Source organism: Perca fluviatilis, chromosome 1, assembly GCF_010015445.1.
Source record: "Perca fluviatilis chromosome 1, GENO_Pfluv_1.0, whole genome shotgun sequence".
Taxonomy (NCBI): Eukaryota; Metazoa; Chordata; class Actinopteri; order Perciformes; family Percidae; genus Perca; species Perca fluviatilis.
In genome coordinates this window covers 37,135,236-37,161,196 of record NC_053112.1, presented here as the reverse complement: position 1 = coordinate 37,161,196, position 25,961 = coordinate 37,135,236, and the positions used below count along the sequence as shown (strand labels likewise).

General features: G+C 41.6%; 2 protein-coding genes across 2 annotated transcripts; one reads left to right on the top strand and one right to left on the bottom strand.

The window, feature by feature from the left end:
- Positions 1-1,278: 1,278 nt before the first annotated feature.
- LOC120555700 lies at positions 1,279-18,914 on the bottom strand. The gene is made up of 11 exons (XM_039794671.1): positions 18,842-18,914; positions 18,405-18,538; positions 18,223-18,301; positions 16,796-17,155; positions 12,720-12,833; positions 12,417-12,531; positions 12,181-12,290; positions 11,928-12,088; positions 9,536-11,325; positions 9,345-9,446; positions 1,279-1,797 (listed from the first exon to the last, which is right to left on the bottom strand). Exons 2-10 carry the CDS (start codon positions 18,488-18,490, stop codon positions 9,361-9,363), a joined length of 2,901 nt encoding a protein of 966 aa, XP_039650605.1. The 5' UTR covers positions 18,491-18,538; positions 18,842-18,914; the 3' UTR covers positions 1,279-1,797; positions 9,345-9,360.
- Positions 18,915-20,738: 1,824 nt separating this feature from the next.
- On the top strand, positions 20,739-25,368 carry LOC120562314 (group XIIB secretory phospholipase A2-like protein). Its single transcript, XM_039806022.1, has 4 exons — positions 20,739-21,092; positions 22,262-22,350; positions 23,344-23,509; positions 24,831-25,368. Exons 1-4 carry the CDS (start codon positions 20,828-20,830, stop codon positions 24,947-24,949), a joined length of 639 nt encoding a protein of 212 aa, XP_039661956.1. The 5' UTR covers positions 20,739-20,827; the 3' UTR covers positions 24,950-25,368.
- Positions 25,369-25,961: the final 593 nt, after the last annotated feature.

Below are 25,961 nucleotides of genomic sequence, written 5' to 3'. Positions count from 1 at the left end.
ATTGCATTTTTTATTTATAAAAAGTTTAATAAATAATGAATTTTAATATAAAAATATTAATGATTAATCCATAGTCTATCGTTAATTCTCCCGACGATCGACTAAGAAAATGTAATCGAATGCCCATCCCTAGTTGAGGTAAAACTTCGTCATTTTATGAACCGCAATAAACAAGTTAATCTTACCATTTGAATATTTGTGCTTTTTTAAACATTTCATTAAGAATTTGCATAAGACTTCATTTTTCTTGCCGAAATGTGTAACAGACACATCACCCATCAGCATCAGACTAAACTCCATCCAAGTTGACAGTGAGAGCGCTAGTGGCGTCCTGAACGTGGACAGCACCACACAGGCTGTTGTTGAGGTATGTACAGTGACTACAGCAGAAGACTGTGGCCAGTCTATAGCAGTACAGCCAGTAGTTGCATCTGTGTTTTTCTGTTAATATGTACAGAGCTATGCACACTACAAGGTTATGAATTGTTGCGATGACTATTTAGTTCTAAACTCCGTTTAATACTGTTGTCTGGATAAATCTAAACAAAAAAAGAAGCAGCTTGCCATTTACCAATGTGGATTTTCTTTGTTCTGTGTGCATGAACATGTTTTTTTCTGACTTGCTGTTTTTTTTCCAAGTGTTTTTTTACAGGTTCCTTTTCAAACAGCAACATTAAGAAATTGACCCATATTGCTGAACTTGGAAGAATGAGTTGGAAGGACAAGAACTGAAATTACTTAGAATAAAAACCATAATTGTATAAAAAAATGAAGCAAAAATAATTATATTGCTCTTCCCCAGTACTGATATGGGAAATTGTGCAATTACACTACACTGACTTCTTAAATAAGATCAATTCTAATGCTCATGCTATAACCCTCTGCAGGCACCTTGCAGCCTCCTCACTCTTGTCTCATATGTTCAGGCCAAACAGGTCAACAAATCTTTCAAATCATGTCTAATCCAGTGTATATCACAAACCTCCATATATACTGTACATCTACAGCTTGTGGCGTTGATGAAATGTACTCATTTGTTGTTGTCCAAGACATAACTTCTCTACAATAGATGGCATCGAAAGGAAAACATTTTAAGTTGTAAGTCTCTCTCTGCTCAATAAACCAGCAGACATCCTGGCCTACAGTTCATATTTGTATTTCTGTCAATCAAAAGATGAAATGTCTGAAAAATCCTTAATAAACTAATATTATTGCACATTTAAAACAAAAAGGAGTACAAGAATTTGCGGTACAACAATTAGAAAATAATTCAGAAGGCAATTTTTGCATGAAGTTTATTTATGCAGCACGGCTGTAGAATTTTCTAGGACACAGGTCAGTGTTTAAAATATGTTTAGCAGCAGAAGTAGTAAAATCTGCTCACAAAAAATAAAAATACAAAGAAGCCTGCAGATTTTAAATATAGAACAAGGTTTAAATGTGTGCGCCGTCATAACATGATTTTCACATGACTCGCAAGAATAATCAAGATTATTAGTGTGATTTAACATAAACTGAATCCAACTTTAATGTCCGAAGTGGAAAAACAGTGGTGTCTAAAGTCTTAAAAAGTCCTTAAGTGGTTTGGCCACCACGTCCCCATTTACCCACTATCCTTCCTCTGATCTCTTGGTCACGTGTGATGCTGCATCAGGAGCACCACTGGTTTGCATGGAAAGTTATGTGTGCCAATGTTTGTTCACCTGTTGCATCCAAGGAGATTTGTGGAGTCTGAAGAGAGGGCTGGGGCTCTGTTGACTGTGCAACTTTTTTCTCAGTGGACTGTGAATCTTGAGTCTGAGGAGCAATAACAGGAAAACATGAGAAAGAGGCACGAAATGATGAGGCCACACTATGCAGAAAAAAGGTGATACAACACAACTTTGATTCCAGCCAGCCACACACGACACCCAATAATAGGACAACCCCTCCTTTTCAACAGTCCATTGCGCCACATCATTATGGCTTTAAACTCTGTGGTGATTTCCAAGGCTTTAGCTTGGCAGCTCGAGTGATGGGCATTCCCTCATTTCGTTTTTTTTCAATCACATATTCACACACCCTCCAGTCAATCTCACTGAAGCGGGCCGGTTTGGGGACTGCGGTGCGCTTTTCTTTGGCTGTTGCCGTTTTTAAGACCTTCTTTTTGGGCTCGCCATCTCCGTACATTACAGGGTTTTCCCTGCCATTATAAGGTTTAGGTGCAGCACCTGAGCCACGTTGGGCAGCACCTAAGCCAAATTAATGTCAATAAAAGCCTTTTCTAAGATCTAATGACTGTAGATGGACGTCTGTAGCAAGTTTTGTCTTGAACCTTTTTGAGTGTTATTTATTATCTGCTCTAGCTTTTCCAAAGTATTAGACACAGATATGGTGATAACAGTCCAAAATGATATGAAAAAGCAATGCAAAACTACCACAAAAGGGACCCAAAACAACTACAAAAAAAATGCCAAATGCCAACAGAGACCCAAAACTACCCCAAAGAAATAAAAAATGACCAAAAAGAGACACACACACACAGGACTACAAAAAGATGCCAAATCCCACAAAGAGACAAAGTCCCACAAAGAGACCCAAATGTATGGGCAAATTGCATTTATTTTATTGAAAAACTCAACATTTTCCTGAGGAAGGACGCCTAAACCCCCCGCCAAATAAGCGCCTCCGAGTCTTCCACAAAGCCAGGGAAAAAACACTGCATTACATTCTGTGACACCATATTTCTTGGCTGCTTGGCAGTGGTTTGAAGACTCTGCTCAGTTATCACCATCCTCTTAAAGTTAGCATCACAGCTTCTTCTCATTTGTTTGCCAACTTGGCCTACTTTGGAGCCACTTTTTTCCCCCGAGACGCTCGCCGTTTCTCTGCATCAAAAAAGGTCAAGGTAGTCTTTATTATCCCCGAGGGATAATGTGATCCAGCCAGCAACAAACACATACAATCGTTAAGAAACAACAATACAGCAAACATTAACCATTAAGTGCACGTATAGCAGCAACAAATTAGTTATTTAATCCGTTAGGGCTCCAGCACACTGGCTGAGTGGTGTGAGCGTGGCGTTTCTGTTGCGTGTCGGCTGCGTGGATTTTTATGTCTTTGCACACCAGAAACATGTCTGACACGGCGCTGCTGCTGCTGCTGCTAGCCTTGTCTGGACACATGGATGTTTCCCATTGATTTACTGCACTCAAGCAGTAGTATACTTCATGTTAAACATAAATATATACTGATCTGATTACAGCAAAGACAACGTCTCGCACATCACCAACTACAGGATCAACTCCAGTGCTGCGGACGGGTATGCCTCACTGGTAGAGGACCAGTTCTTTGCCCGCATCGAGGTTAAGCTACCAGAGGCAGCCACACCACATCCAGCACCCCACAGCGACACCATCCTCATGGTAGAGGAGCATGAGGTGAGGCGTACGCTGCGGGCAGTCAACCCGTGGAAGGTGGCCGGCCCTGATGGCGTCTGCGGACGCGCACTGAAGGACTGTGCGGACCAGCTGATGGGGGGGTCTTTACTAAGATCTTCAACCAGTCACTCTCCCAGCTCACTGTCCCATTGTGCCTGAAGTCCTCCACCAAAGTCCCCCTGCCCAAAAAAAACTAACATCACCAACGACTATCGGCCAGTAGCACTCACCCCTGTGGTGACGAAGTGCTTTGAGAAACTAGTCCGTAGCCACATCATGTCATTCTATCCTCCCACCTTTGATCCACACCAGTTTGCCTACAGGGCTCATAGATCTACTGAAGATGCCGTGGCCACAGCCCTCCAGGCTGCACTGTCCCACCTGGAGCAGCAGAGGAGCTAAGCCCGGCTGCTCTTCATAGACTTAACTCGAGACTTAACTTAACACCATCATCCCCCGCAGACTGGTGTCAAAACTGTCCGACATTGAAATACCACACTCCACCTGCCTCTGGATAAAGGACTTTCTGACAGACCGCACTCAGAGGGTAAGAGTGGGCCCCCATGCATCCACGGCCCTCAGCCTCAGCACTGGCTCCCCCGCAGGGCTGCGTGCTGAGTCCCCTGCTCTATACCCTCTACACCCACGACTGCACCCCTGCTCACCACAACAACACCTTCGTCAAATTTGCTGATGACACCATGGTAGTGGGACTCATCACAGGGGGATGAGTCCAACTACAGAGACGAGGTGGAGCGATTGGTGGTGTGGTGCAGAGTTAACAACTTCAGGGTTCGTACACCTTTTCCAAGGTCAAATTAAAGCACTTTTCAAGCACTTTCAAGGTCCATTTTAAAGCTGTTTCCAGCACCTTACACCACCGTAAAATATATACCAATACAAATTATTATTTAGTGTTTTTGTCACATTAAAAGACATAATACTATAAACAGCCACAATTGTGTTTCGTAATAGCAGAAGGATCAGATATTTAAGCAAAACACAAGTTTTATTTTTCAAAATGTATCACTGTCTAAGTAGACTTTGCTTGCCAACCTGCCTGAGTCAATGTAAAAACAATTACCCCCAAAAAAAAAAAATCAATCGACAGGTTCACTTCACTAACCCTGAATTATCACCTTTAAAATGTTTAACCTCTTCATGGTTCCTAACATAACATACAGTGAGACAGCTATGGAGAGGAGCACTAAGTGGGGGGGTCTGAGCCTAATGACATGCAGCTGCGTTATTCTAGGTCAAAATCCAGGACAACAGGTGGTGCACCCTCTTAGATTTTGCTCTAAGTTTATGCTACCCTTAATGTCCTTTCACACTTTTTTTCCCAAATCTAGGGCATGCTGTACAAACTTGTAATGGTTTTGTAAAAGTTTGTCTTCCACCCTACAAAGTTTGGGCTGCCTATGAATTAATGTCCAAATATTGCTTCCCAGATAATGTGATTTTCAGGCTGTAAAACTTTAGTAATTTCAAGGGCTAAAAATATAGGATTTGACAGGGTTTGAACAGAAATATTTTACAGGCCTTGGTTTTGGGACATATTCACACATTGATATAGACAAGGTTTGAACAAAATCTGAGACAGTGCAACAACAACCTGTAATTCCATTTTAACCCAGAAGACTGACAGTGCACAGGCACCTGCCTCATAAATAGCCTATATTAATTGAAGGAAAAAAAAAAAAAAATGTATTTCATTGCCAAGACATATTATACATTCATCTACTGGAATAGAGCAGTGTAAATATTGCATAAGGCCATCCTCAACCTTACAGTAGGCTACTTGTATGACATGATTTATGTTCAGCAATCAACGATTGTTAATATGCACCAGGCTAACGTTTGCAGGTTTTAATTTGCGGGTAGTTAACGTTACAGTTACGGTGATGTAACTTTGGCTATGTTCACTGCATATTCCACAAATGAACGTGCCATAACGGACATGGAATACTAACATTACATTATCACACAGAGTACTCTCAGTCACTTAGCCTGCGAATTCCTAGCTAGAAGTTACTAGGGTCAACAAATCGGCGCTAACTGGCGCTAAAGCTGCTTACACACCAACCAGACGGCCGACCGTTGACAGAAAAGCCAGTCGAAATGATCAGTCTCCCTGTGTTGGTCCAAAAAGTGCCACAGAACACACCTAAGAGACAAGATAATACGCCTCCATAACAGCAGGCCGCGCTAATCTGTATTGTTGCCCAAAAAATGAAAACTGGCAGCTGATTGGACGAACGTGTCACATGGGTTTGTTTTCTCCGGAAATTCAAAGCCAGACTGTCATGGCGGCTTCAGAATACGATCTCATATTGTACTAAAATAGTTCACCGAAACGTGTTTCTGAAAACATTTGAAGTGAGAAATAGGCCGTGCAGTTGCTGAATCGGTCTTCATTTCAGATCGACAAAGGTCAGTTTAAAAGATTTGTCGGATTTTGAGTCACCTCATTCTGCTCGCCATTTCCAGGTGAGTCCCGACTGCCCTGCCGCCGACTGAACACATCAGGTGGGCCAAAATGAACGCCGACAGCCCCCCAGACTGACGACAGCACGGGACACACCGAACAGACTCGAGTCACCGACCTCGCCAGACTGTCCAACGGCCGATAATCTCCTTGGTGTGCCAGCACCTTAACGTGTACAGTAGGCTACTTCAGCTGGCTTACTTGAAACATACTTCATGCGACTCGAGAGCGCAGACTCGCCCACTGTGAAAAGCTGCATGTCTTTTTTGCAGACTTTACAAGAGGCAACTCGTAGAGTTTGTTCCCGTTTAATTCATAATTTGTATTTTTCATCTTCCAGCCAACGTTCATTGAAACGACAACCTGCCAGCAGCGATATTCCGAATCCCACTATGGCCACGCCAAGACCCGCCCTTCAATACCATTTATTGGCCAGGTGTCCATGATGCTTACGCAAGGTAGTGTGACCGAGACCAATCGGCTATCCTAACCTTAACCACTCGAGGTGAAATGCCTTACACCAACCAATCGAGCTGCTTCCTAGGGCGTGTCTTGGCGTGGTGGCAGATCGCAGTCACACACCGAGCAGGTTTAATTTTAGGCTCTCCAACATTTTATTTCTCCATTTAATAAACAAACTATTCAGTAAGTTAGGTATTTGTTGTGAAAGAAATACAGTTACAATTCCAAGGATTTTCAAGCATTTTATCCAAAATTCAAGCACTTTTCAAACCTTGAAAACACAATATCAAAATTCAAGCATTTTCAAGGATTTCAAGCACCCGTACGAACCATGCAACTTGCTCCTCAACACATCAAAGACAAAAAGGAGCTAATCGTGGACTTCAGGAGGAAGAAGATGGACATCCAGCCGCTGCTCATAGGCGAGACCTGTGTAGACAGGGTCTCTGACTTCCACTTCCTGGGAGTCAACATCATGGAGGACCTGACCTGACGCGCACACATCACTGAGCTACTGAAGAAGGCCCAGCAGAGACTCTACTTCCTGAGAGTTCTCAGGAGGAACAACATCCCCCAAAAACTGCTGGTGTCCTTCTATGGCTGCTCAACCATCATACTGTTTCTGTGTGTGGTTTTCAAGCTGCACTGTGGCACAGAGGAAAAAGCTCCAGGGGGTCACAAAAGCAGCACAGAAAATTAATTGCTGCCCTCTCCCCTCTCTGGAAGAACTTCACAGCTCCCGCTGCCTCAAAAAGGCCAAAACCATCCTACAGGACTCATCACACCCCGGTCACACACTGTTCAAACTACTGCTGTCAGGCAGGGCAGGGTTTCCTGCAGCACTTTGCAGTTAAGGCAGCCTTAACTACGTCGTCAAAAAAACAACAACAACAACAACAAAAAACAACAACAACACACACGTCGGCAGTTTTGTTGACGTTACACTTCTTCTGAGACAAGCAGGCATAACAGTGGTTTCTATGCCCTGATGACCGACTGAGGTTATAAACCAAGGCAACTTTATTTCTACAGCACCTTTCAGCAACAAGGCAATTCAATTACATTCCTTTGCATTTAAGTTAGTTCTCCATTAGTTCAATGGTGACAACAGGGCACCAAGTTTATTGTTCAAGTTTGTGTTATTATGCAGTTTGCACTAAAAAGTCTTTGTTGTTTACATTCCTTTGCATTTTAGTTAGTTCAGTATTAGCCTGTACACAATGTAATTTGTTTATTTGCACAACCAGTTTTATTAAGGTTACTCTGAGTGAGCAGTGTTACCAGAATTTAATTTTGATAACAGTTTTGATTCACAATTAAGGTGGAAAAGAAAGGTTTTGTGTTTAATGTATTTCGGTTGATGTTGAAATAGATTTTAAAAACATATGGTATCGAAAAAAGTATCGTTAAGGAATCAGCATCAAAACTGAGGTATCGAAATTGGCACCGGATTGAAAGATTTTGAACAATGCCCAGCCCTACTCCCTCAATTGTTAAATGTAGTACAGAGTCTGTAGTCTATCGCACAAACAAGCCCCCCCACTCGACCCTACCACCTTAACTAACACATTTTCTGCTGGAAATCCTGCAGGAGATACAGTTCCATGAAAACGAGAACAAAGACTACAAAACAGCCTTTATCCAACAGCCATAAGTGCATTGAATAATGCTACTAAAGTATAGTTCCCACCACTGATCTACGTCAATAGTACGGAGCCCCGGAGGGAAAAAAATAAATAAATAAAACATGTACTGGGGCAAACACTAAACTCGAGATCTCGAGTTTCAGCCCCGTTTCACAGTGATCAATCTAAGCTCCGGCGGCAGCGGGAGGAGGAGAGTTCCGTGCCTGGCGACAGCGTCTCTTCCCCCAGGCAGGAACACAGCTTCGCCTCGCTGCTGCGCCGGTCCCCGCTGATCCAGATGGGACCGGTCAAAGACACAGTGGTGATCGGGAGGATCTTCCACGTAGTCCAGGACGACCTATACGTCGATTTCGGCGGGAAGTTCCATTGCCTTTGTCGGTGGCCGGCAGACGGAGAGGAGCTATAGCGGGGCTGCAGAGTCCGTCTGCGGCTGCAGGATCTGGAGCTCACTGCCTGCTTCCTGGGAGCCAAAACCGACACCACGCAGCTGGAGGCCCAGGCCATACTGCAGTGTTTCCTCTAGGATTTTTTTTAGCAGTGGGGGCAGATCTGTCGCCACTTGCCAATCAACATAGAGGAAACACTGCGTACTGCTGGGCCCGCTGGGGGGCAAAGGAAGCCCGGGAGAACCAGTACCAGGATTGAGCGGAGCGGCCTGTCACAGCCTGCTGAAGTTTAAATCACAGGTTTCTTAAAAGGGAGTCTGGCAGGACTCAGACTGTGGACGACGAAATATGACCGGGGCACCGGCGCAGCAGCTAGGCGAAGCCGTGTTCCTGCCCGGGGGAAAAGACGCTGCCGCCAGCCACGGAACTCTCCGCCTCCCGCTGCCATCTGGAGCTGCCAGTCTCGAGTTTCAAAGTCGAGATCTCGAGTTTAGTGTTTGCCCGCAGTACATGTTTGTTTTTTTTTTCTTCGTCCATGTCACCTCTGGGGCTCAGTACAATAGGGCTATGTGCAATTTTTAAATGTGGATGCCTGTATGGGTGTGTCTCCTATGGGTTTTTAGCATTAATACGTATGCAGTAATAGCATTCTTTATTAATGTATTTATTTAGGCATATATTACCTCATAGATGTTTGGCACTTGACAAGGACTGCACTTAATTTTGTTGTATCTGTTACAATGACAAAGATATTCTATTCCTTTTTATTACTCTTCCGCTATTGCTTCACAAAAACAAACCCTGTGCTGCTTTTGTTCTTTTCTCTTTCTGAACTGCAAGAAAAACAATAATAGAGATTATTGTTTATTCCACCAGGATGGCCACATTTTGTTCATGGCTATTATTTACAGATTTCTTCAACAGGAATAAATAGGGTACATACCCGGAGGGACACTGTCCTATCGCTCTCCATCCTGTTGGTACGGGCTCAGGCACAGAAAGAGAGTTTTCAGAACTGAATTTGAAGTGGCTGCTACTGCAGATCCTACAACATGAGACATTAACGACATATTTCAGCAGTACAAATCAGCATTTCACACTAGTGTTTGTAAGCAGTGCGTGGTATGCCCTTACCTTTGTGGGATGAGATGTCGGGCAGCGGCTGATGAGTATGGGTCGGAGATGGACGGTTAGCAGGAGTTGGACTGGTAGACATCTCACTGTGAGAATCGGACACAAGGCTACAGACGGTATACACCAGCTGCTTTGTCGGTAGATTTATATTCTCCGTTGAACTGTCTTCATTTTCTATTTTAGGATTAGTAGAGAAAGTGGGGGATCTTGATGCATGAGGGATTTCTTTGACATCATTTCTAACATGGCATGGGAGAGGTATCTCTGAATTAGAAGCCCTTTGTTTGGAGTTTGATGAATGAGATGTATTCTCAACTGACTGGTCCGGCTGTTGAGAACAGGAGGAAGTCTTTGAATAGTTTGGTCGAGGCCGAATGAAAGGGAGAGGAGCAGTAAAAAGGCTGCGGAAGGACATGGCAGAGGCTTTGTCTGGTTCAACCGCACTTTCAACACAATTACCTCTGCAATCTGCAGACTGAGGAGCAGGAGAGGAAGATTGAATTAAGCCTTGAGGACAAGAGGAACTGGTTCCAGAACTGTCAAGAGGCTGCAGTGTGTCAGTAATGGGGCCTGCTAAAAGGCTATGAAAGGGTCTTTTCAGGGTCTTTTTACATCCAACTGCCAAATCACCACAATAGGCCATTTTGCTGCTGCGCTCTGCTGTCATTTCGGCTGAAGGACGCTTTGTGCCAGGTTTGAGGCCAGATGGTGTCTTTTTGGAGTGCAGGTGGATCTCAGTGGGTTGTTTTGCTGCAAAATAACAATTTGCAGAGTTTGCAGAATCGCTTGTCTTAGTCGAACAGGTGATCGGTTCAACAGGAACAGCAGCGCTACCTTTAAACTCTGTGAAACTTGAGGAGGGACAGAACGGCTTTGAGGCTTCGGAGTCAGATGTCAGAACAGAGAGATGTGGCCTCAACTGCGTAGGGTGTTTTGAAGTAGATGTCTGACTAGGGGGGCTTAAAAAAAAACTTTTGCAATTAGTGCGTCCAATAGGAAGAACACGTTCACTTTTACAATTTAGAGAGCATGTAATATCCGTAGGCTGGTGCATGCTTCCTTTCATATCTCCTTTGTGTTCGGAGGACGCAGCCTTCTCTGCCACGTTAACAGGAGAATGCAGCAACTCCGACTTGACTTTATGAGCAGCTCTTTGGGCCAGTTTCAGGGATTCTGGCATATTGCCACCTTGTTTCATGTAATCCCTAGAGGCCAGAGTAGGACTAGGGCAGGTCTTTGAAAACAGGCCAGTGTGCACGTCATGGGATGACAGGCTCTTGAATATTTTCTCCTGGGAATTTTTCACTTCATTTCTGGTATTTAGCGAATACAAGCCCCTCTCATTTGGGGTTTCTGAGCTTAGCAGAGGATCAGTGCTCTCTTCAAAGTCAGCGTGTGGGGTATAGGATACAGTTTGTGCAGTAGGAGTGGTAGGTGTGCGGCCAAATGTAGAACTTCCCACTGATTTACAGGACCTGAGAACAGCATCTACAGAGTAAGGAACATCACTTTGGTTTGCAGAGCCTGAAGTGCAATCAGAAGAAGATTCTGGACGTCCTCGAGTTGTAAAGAAAGTAGGAAAAGGTTTGGATAGTTGAGGTCCAAGCACTGCTGCAACTGAATAACAAACCGGCTCCTCGTGACTGAGGTTACTTGACGTGGGGACGTCGTGAGGTTGAGCGGCATCTGTTGGATGTGGTGGGACAGCTTCCTCCATAATGTCAGCCAGTTCTTCAGTCTGACAGAACAAGGTTTCCTTCTCAGCATTTGTGCTGTTGTAGAAGTTAGGCCTGAAAAATAAAAGCAGCATCAGCACGCTAGTAGCTGAATGTTAATGACTACTATCAGTGTTGTAGTACTCAAGACCGGTCTTGGTCTTAAGACCGCTTTTTAAAAAGGTCTTCTGTTAACCCCCCCCTTAACACACACTCCCAAAGTGAATGTATATCACAAGAGAAGAAGCTCTGGCCTGGAGATGTCAGCAATAACTTTTTATTTATTATGCATTTTACTTTTAAAAAGAGTTTATTTGCAAAAACAAAATCTAAAAGAAAACACACAGCAGTGTGTAAATTCTGCAATGTAACGCTAACAGACACAGCTGGGACAACCTAAAATGTTATATGCACTAAGTAAGGAAGCATAAAGAAAGGTAAGCTAGCTAAAGTTATCAATCTGCCTCTGTACCAAAACTCTCCAGAAATCTCTTTACCCCTCACCCAAAGTGATTTAGCTAATATTAGCTATACATATTAGCTAGTTGTGTGTCTACTGTATGTTTCAGTTGTTTGGTCTTGACACACATGGTGATGACTTGACTACAACACTGACGCATATCATTACACTGATAGATTAACAAAATCACAGTGATGAGTTTAAGTCACATGCATACCTGATTGGTTGGAGGAGTGTGTCAGGGGCCCCATTTGCTTCTATAATTTCTGACTCATTTGTGTTGTCTGGCTGTGCCGTTGACTCCTGTTCAGCTTTTTGTGCAAGTTGTTGTTGTTGTTGTTGTTGTTGTTCATAGAGCTCATTATCCCGTTTTAATGTCTGCAGTAAGAAGAAGATGTACATTTCTTCAGCACACAGCAATGTATACAAAACCTTTTAACATTTTCATGAGCCGACTTTTACATACACACCTCATTCAACAGTGGGTTAGTGACGTCATTTAGTGGCTCATGGGAAAACTTGCAATCTGCTCCTTGAGAACATTTTCCATTTCTGTGGAAGAACTTGCAAGGAAAGGACTGTGCAGCTTTAGTAAAGGAAATATTAGATGTTCTACAGCCTCCAGTTACTGACAAATTGCAGTACAATACCAATCACTGCAATGAGTTTATGACAGAGAAATGATTGCTGTTCAACCAAAGGATATGGTGCATGTATGGGCAGCTCTCCCGTTTTGTGCAGTGGCCCTGGATGTAGAATTTGCACACTTCTTTGATGATATCGTTGTAACCCTGAATATGCTCCAGTTGGCAGTCGTCAGCCTGTGTGCAGTAAAGGGAAGAACACAACGCTAGGACATTAAAGTGGGAGTTATAACACTCAATAACAGGCCAGAATAATCAGATGGTTTTTTTTTTCTATCCTACAAGTCACTTTGACATATCAATTTTGGTATAGTATCACTTTTTACAAATATTATACATTTATATACATAGTAAACGTAACCTGCCTTGATGCACCTTCCATAAAGGAAATGTCGACAAACTAACCGCCCATCTACCAACACAGCATGCTGCTCCTTGAACTCCTGTGTCATGAACCTTGGACGTTTCACTTGGACGTCCTAAGAGGATAAAGGAGTAAAACAATAAGATTCACATTTTGATTAATATGATTAATACATTTTCAAGGAAGCACTTTACATTACATGTCATTTAGCTGACACTTTGGACAACCAAAGCAACTTAAAAGTGGGAATCAATCCCAGATCTCCCACACCAAAGGCATGTGTCATATCCACTGCGTCATCACCCCCCCCATTTGTTTGCTCCCGGAACTGTAGTGTCATTCTGAGCTTTTTTTTTTTTAGGGGCAGTTACTTAATTACTTACATTTGGTGGATTTGTGTAAAGTAAGGGTGTCCTCACATCTGATGTTGCTATGGTGGACTGCCCTCAGTACACACATCTTTTGTTCATTTATATTTCCCTTAAACCTACATTGTGTAATGTTTTGAGTTGATTCTTAGCAAAAACCCCTTTGTTCTTTCACAAATATGTGCTCATTCATGTGTAATTATTTCCACCAACTAATCAAAGTAGTCTCGTAAGTGTAGAATCTGCCATTCAGAATCATTCAGAATACATATGAGCGAGTCGCTCGAATGACGGCCGCCATGTTGCGCCTCCATCTTTAAAATACATTAGCCAAAGAGGGACATACCTCCACATTTCACCCTCTTACACCTATTGGCACCGTGACGAATGCCAGGGGGAGATTACTCGCCAGGGAAGCGAAAAAGAGAATTAAAACGACAATGTGACAGGCAAAGCAACAAGACCAAAGTTAATATTGGAGTGGCTAGGACAGCTGCGTGGAAACGATGGAGAGAGCTAACTTCGGGTTCGGACCCCGTAGGAGGAAGGGCTACAAAGTAATATTCAGTTGGTTGTCATATACAATGTCACCGCTAGATGGGAGAACATGGCTAGACCTTTAAATATCTAGTTATCATTGAGATATGCCTGTAGCTTTCACTGCACAACAATAAACATAATTCTACTTTACAGTTAAGTTTCTGATGCAAAATGAAATTAAACAGACTTGAGGAGACAAAAAGATTTGCTCACTTCAAATAGTTTGAGGGTGTTATTTTCAAACTAGTATTGGGCCACTTATCTCTGTTGTGTTTTTAGGTTAATGGGACTTTGTCTGCCTAGAGGCTTTTGAATCATAAGGCCATTTGTTGCTACCTCGCTTAATGTCAAAACGGTGTCTTTAAGTATCAAAAGTATTTTAGCCCCATGCCTGTTTATCATCATAATTTTTGCCATCGTTTTGACAGTATACAGTTGAGAGGCAGACAGGAAATGTGGGGAGAGAGTGCAACAAAGCTTAAAGGTCCCATGGCATGAAAATGTCACTTTATGAGGTTTTTTAACATTAATATGCCTGCCTATGTTCCCCCAGCCTGCCTATGGTCCCCCGGTGGCTAGAAATGGTGATAGGTGTAAACCGAGCCCTGGGTATCCTGCTCTGCCTTTGAGAAAATGAAAGCTCAGATGGGCCGATCTGGAATCTTCTCCTTATGAGGTCATAAGGAGAAAGGTTACCTCCCCTTTCTCTGCTTTGCCCGACCAGAGAATTTGGCCCACCCATGAGAGAGAGACATCATGGCTTTCAAACGAGCAAAGTGGCAGTTGGTCAAGGCCACACCCCCACCCTCCACCTTGCCACCCCCACCCTTCCACTTCAGATACAGTATTAGGGGACCCATAAGGCCTATATAAAAGAGACTTCAGGTTCAGTATTAGGGGACCACTAACAGATACAGTATTAGGGGACCACTAAGGTCTATATAAAAGAGACTTCAGATACAGTATTAGGGGACCACTAAGGTCTATATAAAAGAGACTTCAGATACAGTATTAGGGGACCACTGAGGTCTATATAAAAGCAACCAAAGAGCACCATGTCATGGGACCTTTAAGGCCAGTTACACACTGGATGTGTCGCGTGAGCGTGTCAGCTGTGTGGCGTGTCCGTTTCTATTTGGGCTCCCATGGTAACAGGTTAGAGCTTACACACTGTCCTAGTGAGAGAACCAAAGTGTCTCCCCTGTTCTTTCTGACCACGGTGGGAGATCTGGAGCAGGAGAAGTTAACCCTCTCCTTGATCTCATGTTGTTTATGGAGAAGGAGAACCAGGACATGAGTCGGGGGAAATGCAACGCTACCAAGCCACGGCCAAGCAACGTGCGTCGCCGCGACGTGTGGTTACATTTTTCGAGAGGTGCACGTCAGGATATGGCGTAGGGTCCGGTGTAGGTACGCACGTAGCCACGACAGATTTTACGCAGAAGCATAAATCACGCTCTACAGGCCAGATTTAAACTGAAGACCATCACTCCAATTTCTGTCCCTATTTCCCTTAGAAATTCAAAATGACTGCAAAATGCAAAATGACCGAATGAATCGGAATGCCTATTCTACCACAAAAAGCAGGTGGCCATAATGCAAATGTCCTTTCTTTCAAACTGAAACAGGTTACAGACTAGAGCCCGACTGATAAAGGATTTTTAAGACAGATACCGATACAAATATCTTATGATTTAAAAATCCGATATTCCGATATGTCGGCCGATATCGATTTTAAAAAAAATCCAGAAATGCGTAACAAAACATAAACAGATTTCCCTAACATTAGTTATTTGTAGCTATTTATGAGTCCTCACAAAAATAATATGATAATGCAGTTTAAAAATAAACATCAGAACATCAAAATATATTAAAGTTCTGATAAATAAAATGCATAAAAATACAAACTTAAGATATGAAACTTAAAGTTAGACAATAACAACAAAAATCAAAGAGTGTTGCCAACAGGGAGGTTGTAGAGCTCCCTCTGGTGGACAAACTATGCAACGCCAACACTCAGAACATGGTTGAAGGGGGTTTGGTCCATTTTTATTTACATTTTGATGGTGATAGAATGCAAAACCGATTTTACCTTGTCATAGTTGAATAATGACAGTTTAGTGGGTAACTAGGACATACATAGAAACTATAAATCCCATTGACACCTCTTTCCTCTGCAAATCTCACTATTTGAAACTGCCTCTGAAAACGAATCTCAACAAGCTGCCTAGTTGACGTCAACTCGGCGGCTCCTCCTCATTTGGCTCTAGTCTCTATGTTTGTCACGCCCCAACATTTACATAGGCTACACAACTGACCTGAGGTCCGCGCTCTCACACACACACACCGGCCATTTAGCAGGAAGAGGGGAGTTGCAGGCCCTGGAGCTCTGTCAGGGCAGCAGCGTTTGGTAGTCCATTAACCGAAAAAACAGTGACTTTGCGCGGTTATGGAGTGCTGTGGGCTGCCAGCCGTGACTGCGCTCCATCTACCTCACAGCAGGCCGGGGTCTGTGAAGGAAGGCCGGGCGGCGAGGCAGCTACACAGGCAGCACCGGCCGCTGAACTCCTTGAGATCTGCGCGACCTATTCAGAAGACTAAGCTGACCAAAAAAGTTGATCTTCTATCAGCTTGAATCACTCGGCCCATTCTCCTCTGACCTGTAGCATCAACAAGGCATTTTTGCCCACAGGACTGCCGCATACTGGATGTTTTTCCTTTTTCCAGACCATTCTTTCTAACTGAGCGGATTGTGAAATACTCAGACCAGCCCGTCTGGCACCAACAACCATGCCACACTCAAAGCTGCTTAGATCACCTTTCGTTCCCATTCTGACATTCAGTTTGGAGTTCAGGAGATTGTCTAGACCTGGAAGACACAGCTGCCATGTGATTGGTTGATTAGATAATTGCATTAACGAGAAATGTAACAGGTGTTCCTAATAATCCTTTAGGTGAGTATATATATATATATATATATATATATATATATATATATATATTTATTTATTTATTTATTTTTTTTTTTTTTTAATTGGCCATTATAAATGCCGATACCGATAGTTTGAAAAATCCCTAATATCGCCCGCCGATATATCGGTCGGGCTCTACTACCGACTGATGATGGATCATTTCTATCCTGACAGACACAGCCAAGTGTCTTGCTTACCTGCTTGTCATTTTTATTTTTACTGTCTCCTCCATGTTTTCTCCAAGCAGGTCTAGTCTGATGGTTTCCACCTCTATTGGCAGGTCTCCATCTATCCTTCTGTTGGTACAGATTTTTCTGCCCATCTGGATTCTTCTTCTGCTGTTGCTTGTTTACGTTATGGTTATTTTTAATTTTGTAATTCTGACCTTTGTGACACATGTTATTGTAACTGTGGTTATACATCACTTCTTTGATGAAGCCAACACTTGAATGTCCGTTATCAGTGTTATGCATATGGTAGTGTCTGGCCTTGGAGTCATCGTCTTTAAAGGATGCAGCATTATACCTTCTGGTTGTCTGGGCTTGGTAACTTTGCTTCTGTGAAAAGAAAATGCATATAAATCAATGTCAAGGACAAGTCTGTTAATATTGAAAGATTTATCCCAATCTTTTCAAGTCTGGCAAGTCCACAATACAAATACATCCTGCGCTAGACAAACAGCACAAACCCTATACAATTGAATTTTGATTTCCACTGAGATACAAGTAGACAAATAAAACCAATGCTGTCTAATATAACATTCATGCAATAAAAGAGCAACTTATTAAACCTTTGAAGGCTATAGTTTGTGGGGCTGTTGAATTGCATTGCCTTGTGTTATACTGGGAGGTGTTACTAAGAGGGATACACGATATGAATGTTTTCCACCGATACGATTAGCCCTAATTACATACTTTTCATGGCCAAAACCGATAAAATAAGTTCACAACCTTTAGTTTATGCACACCTGAGGGTAAGACAGGCTAAGATGTAGTGAGCAAAGATGGATGATTTAACCACGATTAGAGCCATTCTGATAATCAGTTTCCTTTAGATTTTTTTAACAGTGGGGGCAGGTCGAAAACCCTCCCTTTGCCAGTGACCGCTATTTCCGACATGACTCTAAAAGAAGACTGGGGGCAGAATTTGCGGGGGGGGGTAATAACATAGAGGAAACACTGGATAGTTCCTACCTGACAGAATGAGCTACCCACAGATATAGAATATATTTCTATATCTATGGAGCTACCCTTCTTTCACTTACATTTGCAGATGGAGTAGGCCATCCTGATGGATATTTACTGCCTGACAGAATGAGCTACCCTTCTTTTAAATTTCCATAGCTCTGAACAAACCAAATATAACTGACATCACTATTGTTACCACAACAAAACCAAAGATCAGTTCTTCTGATTCTGGTGTTTATGGTGTTTAGTATTTTGCTAAGAATCTGCCGAGTATACGAATTTAAATGAAATGCCTGGCCACTCAAGGTTTCCAAATGTAATCAAAGTAAACACCGAGGAAAAGGTGGAGAAGATGAGCTTCAGCTAGCGAGACCATATGTTATGCAAACTTCACGACGTAGCTAGCTAATAACATAGCTAGTTCAAGTTCATCTTACCTTTTTATAAGAGCCAGTCAGCTCATCGTGGGCTTTCCTCTTCCTGGCATTGCCTCTTCTACCAGTCTCAGTCTCGTTCCTGTAAAACAAAGGGAGTTTGTATTGCAGATGAAGGCCATTAAAACGAACTGCTCCCTCGATCACATCAAGGCTAACGGCTAACTATCGTTAAATAACGTTACCGGAGCGTAAAGGCGGGTTGACCGGCGGGGCTCTTCACACCTTCTTCGACAGCAGACAGTCTCGTGAACAGATTTGCGAAAGCCATTCTTCTGTTTGTCTCGTCATGAGTTAGTTGTGTGTTAACGTAGAAAGACTAGCAGGGCACCCATAGCCGAGGTTGTGACCACCCAGTCAGAAGAAACAGAAAACAAGTTTCAAACAGCCACCTGGCAACGGGGACGCTCGTGATAACAAACGCTGTCTCGCGCACATAAAACTTTCAATAAACCACAGCTGCTTTGTAGTCTTCCCTAGCTAGGTGGTACCTATCCTAGCCTGTTTTTCTGTTCAGGGATCAAGTACCAAAACATATTCTAGTTTGAGTTGCGGTCCAGTTAATTCACTATCAGGTATAAGCATTGACATATGGGTATAAGCATGAATGCAACGAGCTCACCTCTTCTTCCGTGTTTGAGACAAACGTCACTGGACTCTACCAAATATAGACAGAGGGGGGTGAAGACCATAGAAGAGACCAAAGATCCCTCTCTGAAGAGACAAAAGTCACGGGACTCTACCAAATATAGACAGAGTTCTGGTAGGGAAGACCAAAGACCGCTGTAGTGAAGACCATGACATAGAGTGAAAATCAGTTTGGTATGATTATTTAAATTATTTAAAAGGCAGTAGCGGTCGATGCGGCGTCTACTCTATATTATGGATATTATCAAATATTATGTCTATGGTCTCAGACCCTGACACCTAGGCCCATCTAGCGGTAAAGTTTACATGATGTGTAAAGGTTGGGGTGGACCTTACAGGTTTGATAAAGCAGTAGGCTAACTTCACTTCTCCATATTTTTTTTATCTCCATTATTCTTCCTAAAGTTAAAGAAAAATTACTTTATTACAAGAACATACCATGTTGCTGATTTTCATAACAAAATGTTGTTATGGACTTTTTTCACACTTTTGTGATGCAGCTCTGGGTTTGGTTGATGGAAGGACTTGGTTATCTCTAGCTAATATTCCAGTGTTTGAATCTACTGACCAAAAAATAAATAAAAAAAAATGTCTTGCCCAAATTTTACAGGCTTCAATAATGACTTTAAATTATATATTATGTTTCTTTCAAAGTGTATTAATTCAACATTAAACGCTAAGAAACTAGGCCTACATTGTCTTATATCTCAGTTACTATAACTTTGATGGGTATGTTAAATGTTATTTTATCAGTGCCTTTTGTTTTTGAAGACTTTGACTCTTGCTTGTCTTTGACTCTCCACCTATGTTAAGTGATAACTTCCTGTTTATTATTGTATTTCCCAATTTGAATAGTATTTACATGTTCTTTGTGAAAATCAATGGTTGTTGTGACGAGTGTCGTTTTGTAAACTATTTGCCATTATGTCTCCCTTTGAAATTCTGAAATTTAGCCCACAAAAGTGCCCAGTTTACTAAAAAGCCTTATCTGGAGGTCTGTCTTGTCACATTAGAATTATCTTCATTTGCTGTTGCCCTTTGATAAAAAAAAAACTTGACATTTGGGTACACACTTGCCATAATAAACTAATAATAAGCTGTGGTCTGGTAACACAACAGTCACAACAAAGTATCACATTCAAATACTTTAACATTGATGTATAGTTACAGAAAAAGTTCAAATCAATGAAAAGCCTACACTTTCAAGCATGCACCAGATAACCTCAAAGAATCCATATTTAGTCATGCTTTTATGATAAGAAAACAAAAAACAAAAATGCTTTTGGAAACGCACACACACCCAAACACACACATACACACACACGTGCGCGCGCACACACACACACACACACACACACACACACACACACACACACGCGCGCACTTAGAGTATTTAGACTCAGTTCTCCTCAGTTCTCCTTACAAAATCATTATATCATATTGGCCAAACACCATGAAAAAACACTGTTATGAGCTAGTTTGGAGGTTTCAGTAGCAAGTGCTACCAGATGTGGGATGTATAATTAGGTGTCTTCATTCATTTTGTATAATGACAGACAATTTTCACATGAATTTAACTGACTTGAGAAACCATGAAGCAGGGCACAGAGGTGATGCTCTCTGATTTTACAGAAAATCCACTCTATCCCATTTGCTACTCTATGTTAATGTCAAGAAAGATTACCTCTTAAATGAATGGGATTAAAATGTAATTGAATCCACTTGACTGAATGGTGAACAAGTACACTCTGCCTCTCTTTAATCAGCAAGAGTGATAAAAGCTCAGATATCTCAAAAAAAAGAGGAGATAGAGGCTGGACTTTGTTCTTCCACATATGAGGCCATCCCTTTGTCTGTCTCAAAGTTCAGGTCACGCACACAGTTTCAGTATTGCCACCGTGAGTGTGTTCCCTCAGTTTCTGAACTCTAACTGTTCGTGTGGAACTGTCTGAGCTACAGAATGACCCGTTGGGCCCTTATTGCTCCCCTCCTGCTCCTGCTGGGCCTGTTCATCCACGGTGCAGTCAGTCAAGAGACTGAGGACTCAGCTGCAACACCACCAGCACCGGGCCAGGCCGCCGATGGCTCGCAGGCCGAGGACGAGAACGCAGAGTGGGGAATGAACTCCCTGCGAGGCGGCTTTGAGTCAGTCAGCGGATACTTTGACTCAATGCTAGAGTTCATGGGTGGACGTGATGGAGTGTGCCAATACCGCTGTCGATATGGTAAGTCACTTAAATGGATGAGTAAGCATTAACGCAGTATCGTTTAAGTTTAGAATAATAATGATATTGATCAGCCAGTGGATCATTATTTTTCAAAATATGTTACATTTTCATCTTAATTGAAAGGAGGACATTTATTACAGTTTCCCTTTAGCATTGATAGCAGTGGAAAGGGTTAGGGTTAGACTAGGGGTGGGTGTCCTATGCTCCAGTTGATTTTTGGATTTTCATCCCATTAACGACACAGTTCTTGGGGAGAATGCAAAATACTTCCTTCTTTTTTGGAATCAAAATTGTCAAATTTATAAATCTTGATTATTGGCTAAAAGTATTTTGCCTCTTCTAACTAAAAAAAAATACATATACAGTACAGAACATATATGGGTCAAACCCAATCAAAGCCTTTTAGTTGACAGGCTTTTCACAATAAGAACACACTTTAGGTTAGACTCTCATCTGTTACCATTTGTTTTGCGCTGTGGAGAAAGTAAAATCTTGCATCTTGCATAGTGATTTTTGTAAATTCTGTCTTTTATATGCAGTAATTAAGATGCAGAAATTAAGCAAATTCTCATTTAAATTAGATTTCTAAAATTTGTTTAAATATTCACATTATGAACTACTTTTTTTTACTTTGATTCATCCAAACATTTAGCATCATTATTACTATTAAAATACCAATAGAATATTAATGAAATCATTTCCCAGGACAGTTTATTAACAGTGTATGCAATGCACAATCTATCTCTGCATGAATGCTCCTGTGTTGATCTTTACTAAATTAGTATTAAGTATGGTTACTCACAGTATAATACATTCATATTACATCATAAACTAAGTGGTTATATAGTAGTCTGGACATTTCCTGTGTGGAACAAAAATACAACGATCGCTCTGATGTTCAACCCTTGATAGAATAAACTTCTTATCATGTTTGTCATCATTTGGAAGAGGGCCTGGAAATGGACTGTGACCCCAGCTTTATAGGAGAGGTTTCATGTGGTGGTGAATGTGTCTAATAACTTGTGAAAAGATATGAACCAAATAAGTAACCTTTGTTTCTCTATGTGCAGGCAGGGATCTACTTTTGAACCCACATGGTTATCAAACCAGCCAGCACTGGCCCGCTGTGACGCACATCTGATATTTTGCTTTGCTTCCCCTCTCAGGTAAAGCTCCTCTTCCTCGTCCTGGCTACCAGATGCCAGAACCTGATGGATGTACCTCCTACTTCTTTGGTCTTCCTATTCCAGACGGGGTATGCTTCTTCTGTCCATTCAGGGCAAATTCATGTGGTTTGAGAAAACTTGGAAACTTAGTTGATGCGGGTATAAAATAAATGAATCTACATTCCTAAGGGACTGTACAAAAATGAACTGGGTTGGGAAAAGGGACGAAACTTATGTTTGACTTTTTAAATAGCAAGACCCCACCCAGAGTTATAAATATTTGCTTTGGACCCTCCCTTTGACTTAAGAAATTGCAACACCCTCTGCTCTATATCTCAACTTAGCCTCACTTGCAAGCTTATCATGTTAACGGAACAATGCTTTTTATACAATTACAAATTGCCAGAATTATGGAAATCATAACAAATGTTTATCGAACATTCAAGCTTCTGTCTATTTTTGAACTAAGAGCTACTAAATGAACAGTTATTACCACTCACAATAAGTGAACAGGGGCACAGAGGTTCTTGCCATTGTACTATTTTTGCTTCACCAATTAGCAGAACAGAATGGGCTGTGCTGAACTAGCATTATATTTTATTTGGCTAGTTAAATAATGGCCAGCTCCTTAAAGATCTAAGATTCATGTCTACTGTTTCTTAAGACTGACAGTATGATTCTACCAGCTACTGGTTAATTGTGAAGTGAAAAAAATAAAAGATGCAAAAGACAATGCAAAGACATGACTGTTGCGTCTCTGCATTGTGTCAAAACACAGCTTTATGGCCCATGGGACAAACACCAAAACATTTTTTTAAATATATTATTCTTTAAAAAAAAAAAAAGTTTTTAAAGTACATCTCGCAGGACAAAGGTGAAAAAATAAATAAAACTAGGGGGAAAAAAGCAAATAATATTTTAACCCCCTGCCCCTAATAATTTTCATACAGTCCCTAAATATTCATAGAAGTCTACATTTGACTGAATAATGGAATCAGTTTTTAGTGTACAGCCAAAATAACCACCTGTAAACCCCCCCACACTTGCATACTAACACATGAATCCCCTCTGTTGTGTACCAGATGGACATGGGCATCCCTGCCATGACCAAGTGTTGCAATCAGCTGGATATGTGTTACGACACGTGCGGCTCCAACAAGTACCGCTGCGACTCCAAGTTCCGCTGGTGCCTCCACAGCATCTGCTCCGACCTCAAGAAGAGCCTTGGCTTCGTGTCAAAAGTTGAAGGTTAGTAATGTTTTTAACCTTTATTTCAAGGTGCATGTATATATTCACAAGTAGTCTTTATACAATGTACTTTATGTCTCAAGTACAATATCATAACAATGTGTTCTGTGTGCAATAACAATCTGAAAAATCTAATCTAAAAAAGTAGTTTTTGTTTCCGGTGCACTTTTTGCAATCACAACTTTATTTATCTACAGCTGTTTTGCCTTCATATTGTTCTCCTACTTTATATTTTATTTTATATAGCTTAATATTTTTATTGTATTTTTTTTATTTTTTCTTATATTTTTGTAGAGTGGACTTAGTCTGGGGGCTGGTCGGTGTCATACTTGTAGTGTTGTCACTCTTCTGTCGAAGAGACAGCAAGAAGTTTTGGCAATATGGCTGTCTAGTCTGACATAGTGACTGTCGTGAAAGACAAAAAAATTGCGTAGTCTGATCCTGGCATAAGAGCATCGCACAAAAATTCCAATGTACGACCCTGCAAATGGCAATAGACATTGATTCTTTTCTATTCTATCCAGGGGAGGGTCACTGAGCTGATCCACATTTTTCAGCACCATTCTCTCTCAACTTCACCTTTAACAATTCAACAACTGCGACTATGGGCATGGCCTGGGTTGGCTTACCTAAACCCACTATGTGACACCTGAAAATGATGCCATGATGACCACTTGTGATACTTAGCAGAAATCTCTAAAATGCCCTGCTTGAAATTAAAAAAAACATGTGGTCTTGGAAAAGTTCACTGCTGGTCTGGGGACCTTTCAGAAGCCTACATCTCCATCATGTTTTAATTGTTATAAATGCGCCCTTAACGTAATGTATAAAACCCTTTTGAAGAGATCCAAACGTCCCGAAACAAATCGCCTAATATTTAAATGAAAAGAATTCTTGAGATCCCTATACAAATGACTACAATGCTCAAGCGCTTAAAACCTGTCAAGTAGGCCTACTGATAATCCAGCGTACTATGAAATGAACTGTATGCTGAGTAAATCTCAGAAAATGTCGAACAATACCTTCTTTAGTGCGTACTCTGAACAGCATCGTGAAGGTCTGCTCCAGAATAACTGGAGTTCAGCAGTGAGAATTGTGTTTTATTTGGGAAAAGCATGTGGTCCAAAAAGCCAAAGAAATTATCATCCATATGCAAATTATCATCCATATATCATCCATATCCTGTCCACACAGTTCATGTATGTGTACATGCTATTTTGGGTCTATAGACCGTTATAAACTAAAGTTATTTTGAACTTGGACTTGGAACTACTGCTCCGTACTGACTGCCGTTCCTGTTTTTGTCCCTTTCTCTCCTCAGCATGTGAAACGGTAGCAGACACCTTGTTCAACACAGTGTGGACTCTGGGCTGCAGACCCTACATGAACGGCCAGAGAGCAGCATGCTTCTGTCAGGGAGAGGAGAAAGATGAACTTTAGATTCAAGCGCGAACCACTCTCCTATTTATAATAGTATCAACTACAGCAACACATCAGAAGATGTGAGTCATGGTGTTGCAAAGACTGAGTAATTTATTTGGAAGTTATTGTTCTGGTTTTGTTCAAAGTCATTATTTTTACTTTGCAGCAAAATGTAGATGTTGTTGAAAGTTCACTTGAGCTGCAAGCCCAAACTGTATTTGTTTGATTGTAGAGGTGCATCACTGCTGTCTGTAGTGTTGGTATTAGCACCAATACTGTTGGCAAAGGCATACGATTTCGGAAAAGTAAAACATATCTGTGGTGTTAACTCCATTTTACAACCCATAGACAGCCTCTTGTACTTCATACTTTGGGTGTGTTATCATGTCCTACTTAGGATAGTCTACTGTATGAATAAATGTTGACACATACGTGAATGTGATTGTTTCATTTCATGGTATACTACTGACAGCGTTCATTACCCAGAAGTCCTCGGATCATACATTGCATTAGCCAATCAACTTAAGAGTATTTCAAAAAATAATATCATTATTTATCCTACAAAAGAAAGTTGGAATGAATAATAAATGGAGAGAACACTATGCTATTATTACCAACAGTGGACACGTTGGTCATGTCCTCGCTGTTTATTCTGAGAATTTTGGGGGGGGGAGTTTACATTCAACGTTCTGATAAATTACTGTTGTAGTAACTGCAGCTATTGATTGTCAGGTGAATTGAACAGCTAATGAGGTATAGGAGCGAGTCGCTCGAATGACGGCAGCTAGCGCCCTTTATATAGAGAGTGTGGCCAACTCAAATCATGGAGGCCATATTGGATACCAACGTCAGATGACTCTACAGTGTAACCCTATAGGGCAAATATGCTATCTTGAAATAAATCGCTTATTTTCACCATAAACAGGCATATACATGTTATTATCAACGTTTTTCAATATGTAAAAGGCCCTTATGGAAATATTCCAGTGTATATTTACCTTCTATATCGTAAATGGGCCTCTAAAAAATG

What these genes read in the sequence shown, in the direction of transcription:
- LOC120562314 (XM_039806022.1), top strand. Translation starts at nt 20,828, where the DNA reads ATGACCCGTTGGGCCCTTATTGCTCCCCTCCTGCTCCTGCTGGGCCTG. An exon ending in GTCTTCCTATTCCAGACGGG is followed by an intron (nt 22,351 to 23,343) that starts GTATGCTTCTTC and finishes GTTGTGTACCAG; the next exon opens with ATGGACATGGGCATCCCTGC. An exon ending in CTTCGTGTCAAAAGTTGAAG is followed by an intron (nt 23,510 to 24,830) that starts GTTAGTAATGTT and finishes TTCTCTCCTCAG; the next exon opens with CATGTGAAACGGTAGCAGAC.
- LOC120555700 (XM_039794671.1), bottom strand. Translation starts at nt 18,490, where the DNA reads ATGGCTTTCGCAAATCTGTTCACGAGACTGTCTGCTGTCGAAGAAGGT. An exon ending in TTTATGGAAGGTGCATCAAG is followed by an intron (nt 12,532 to 12,719) that starts GCAGGTTACGTT and finishes TACTGCACACAG; the next exon opens with GCTGACGACTGCCAACTGGA. An exon ending in CGACATCTCATCCCACAAAG is followed by an intron (nt 9,447 to 9,535) that starts GTAAGGGCATAC and finishes CTCATGTTGTAG; the next exon opens with GATCTGCAGTAGCAGCCACT.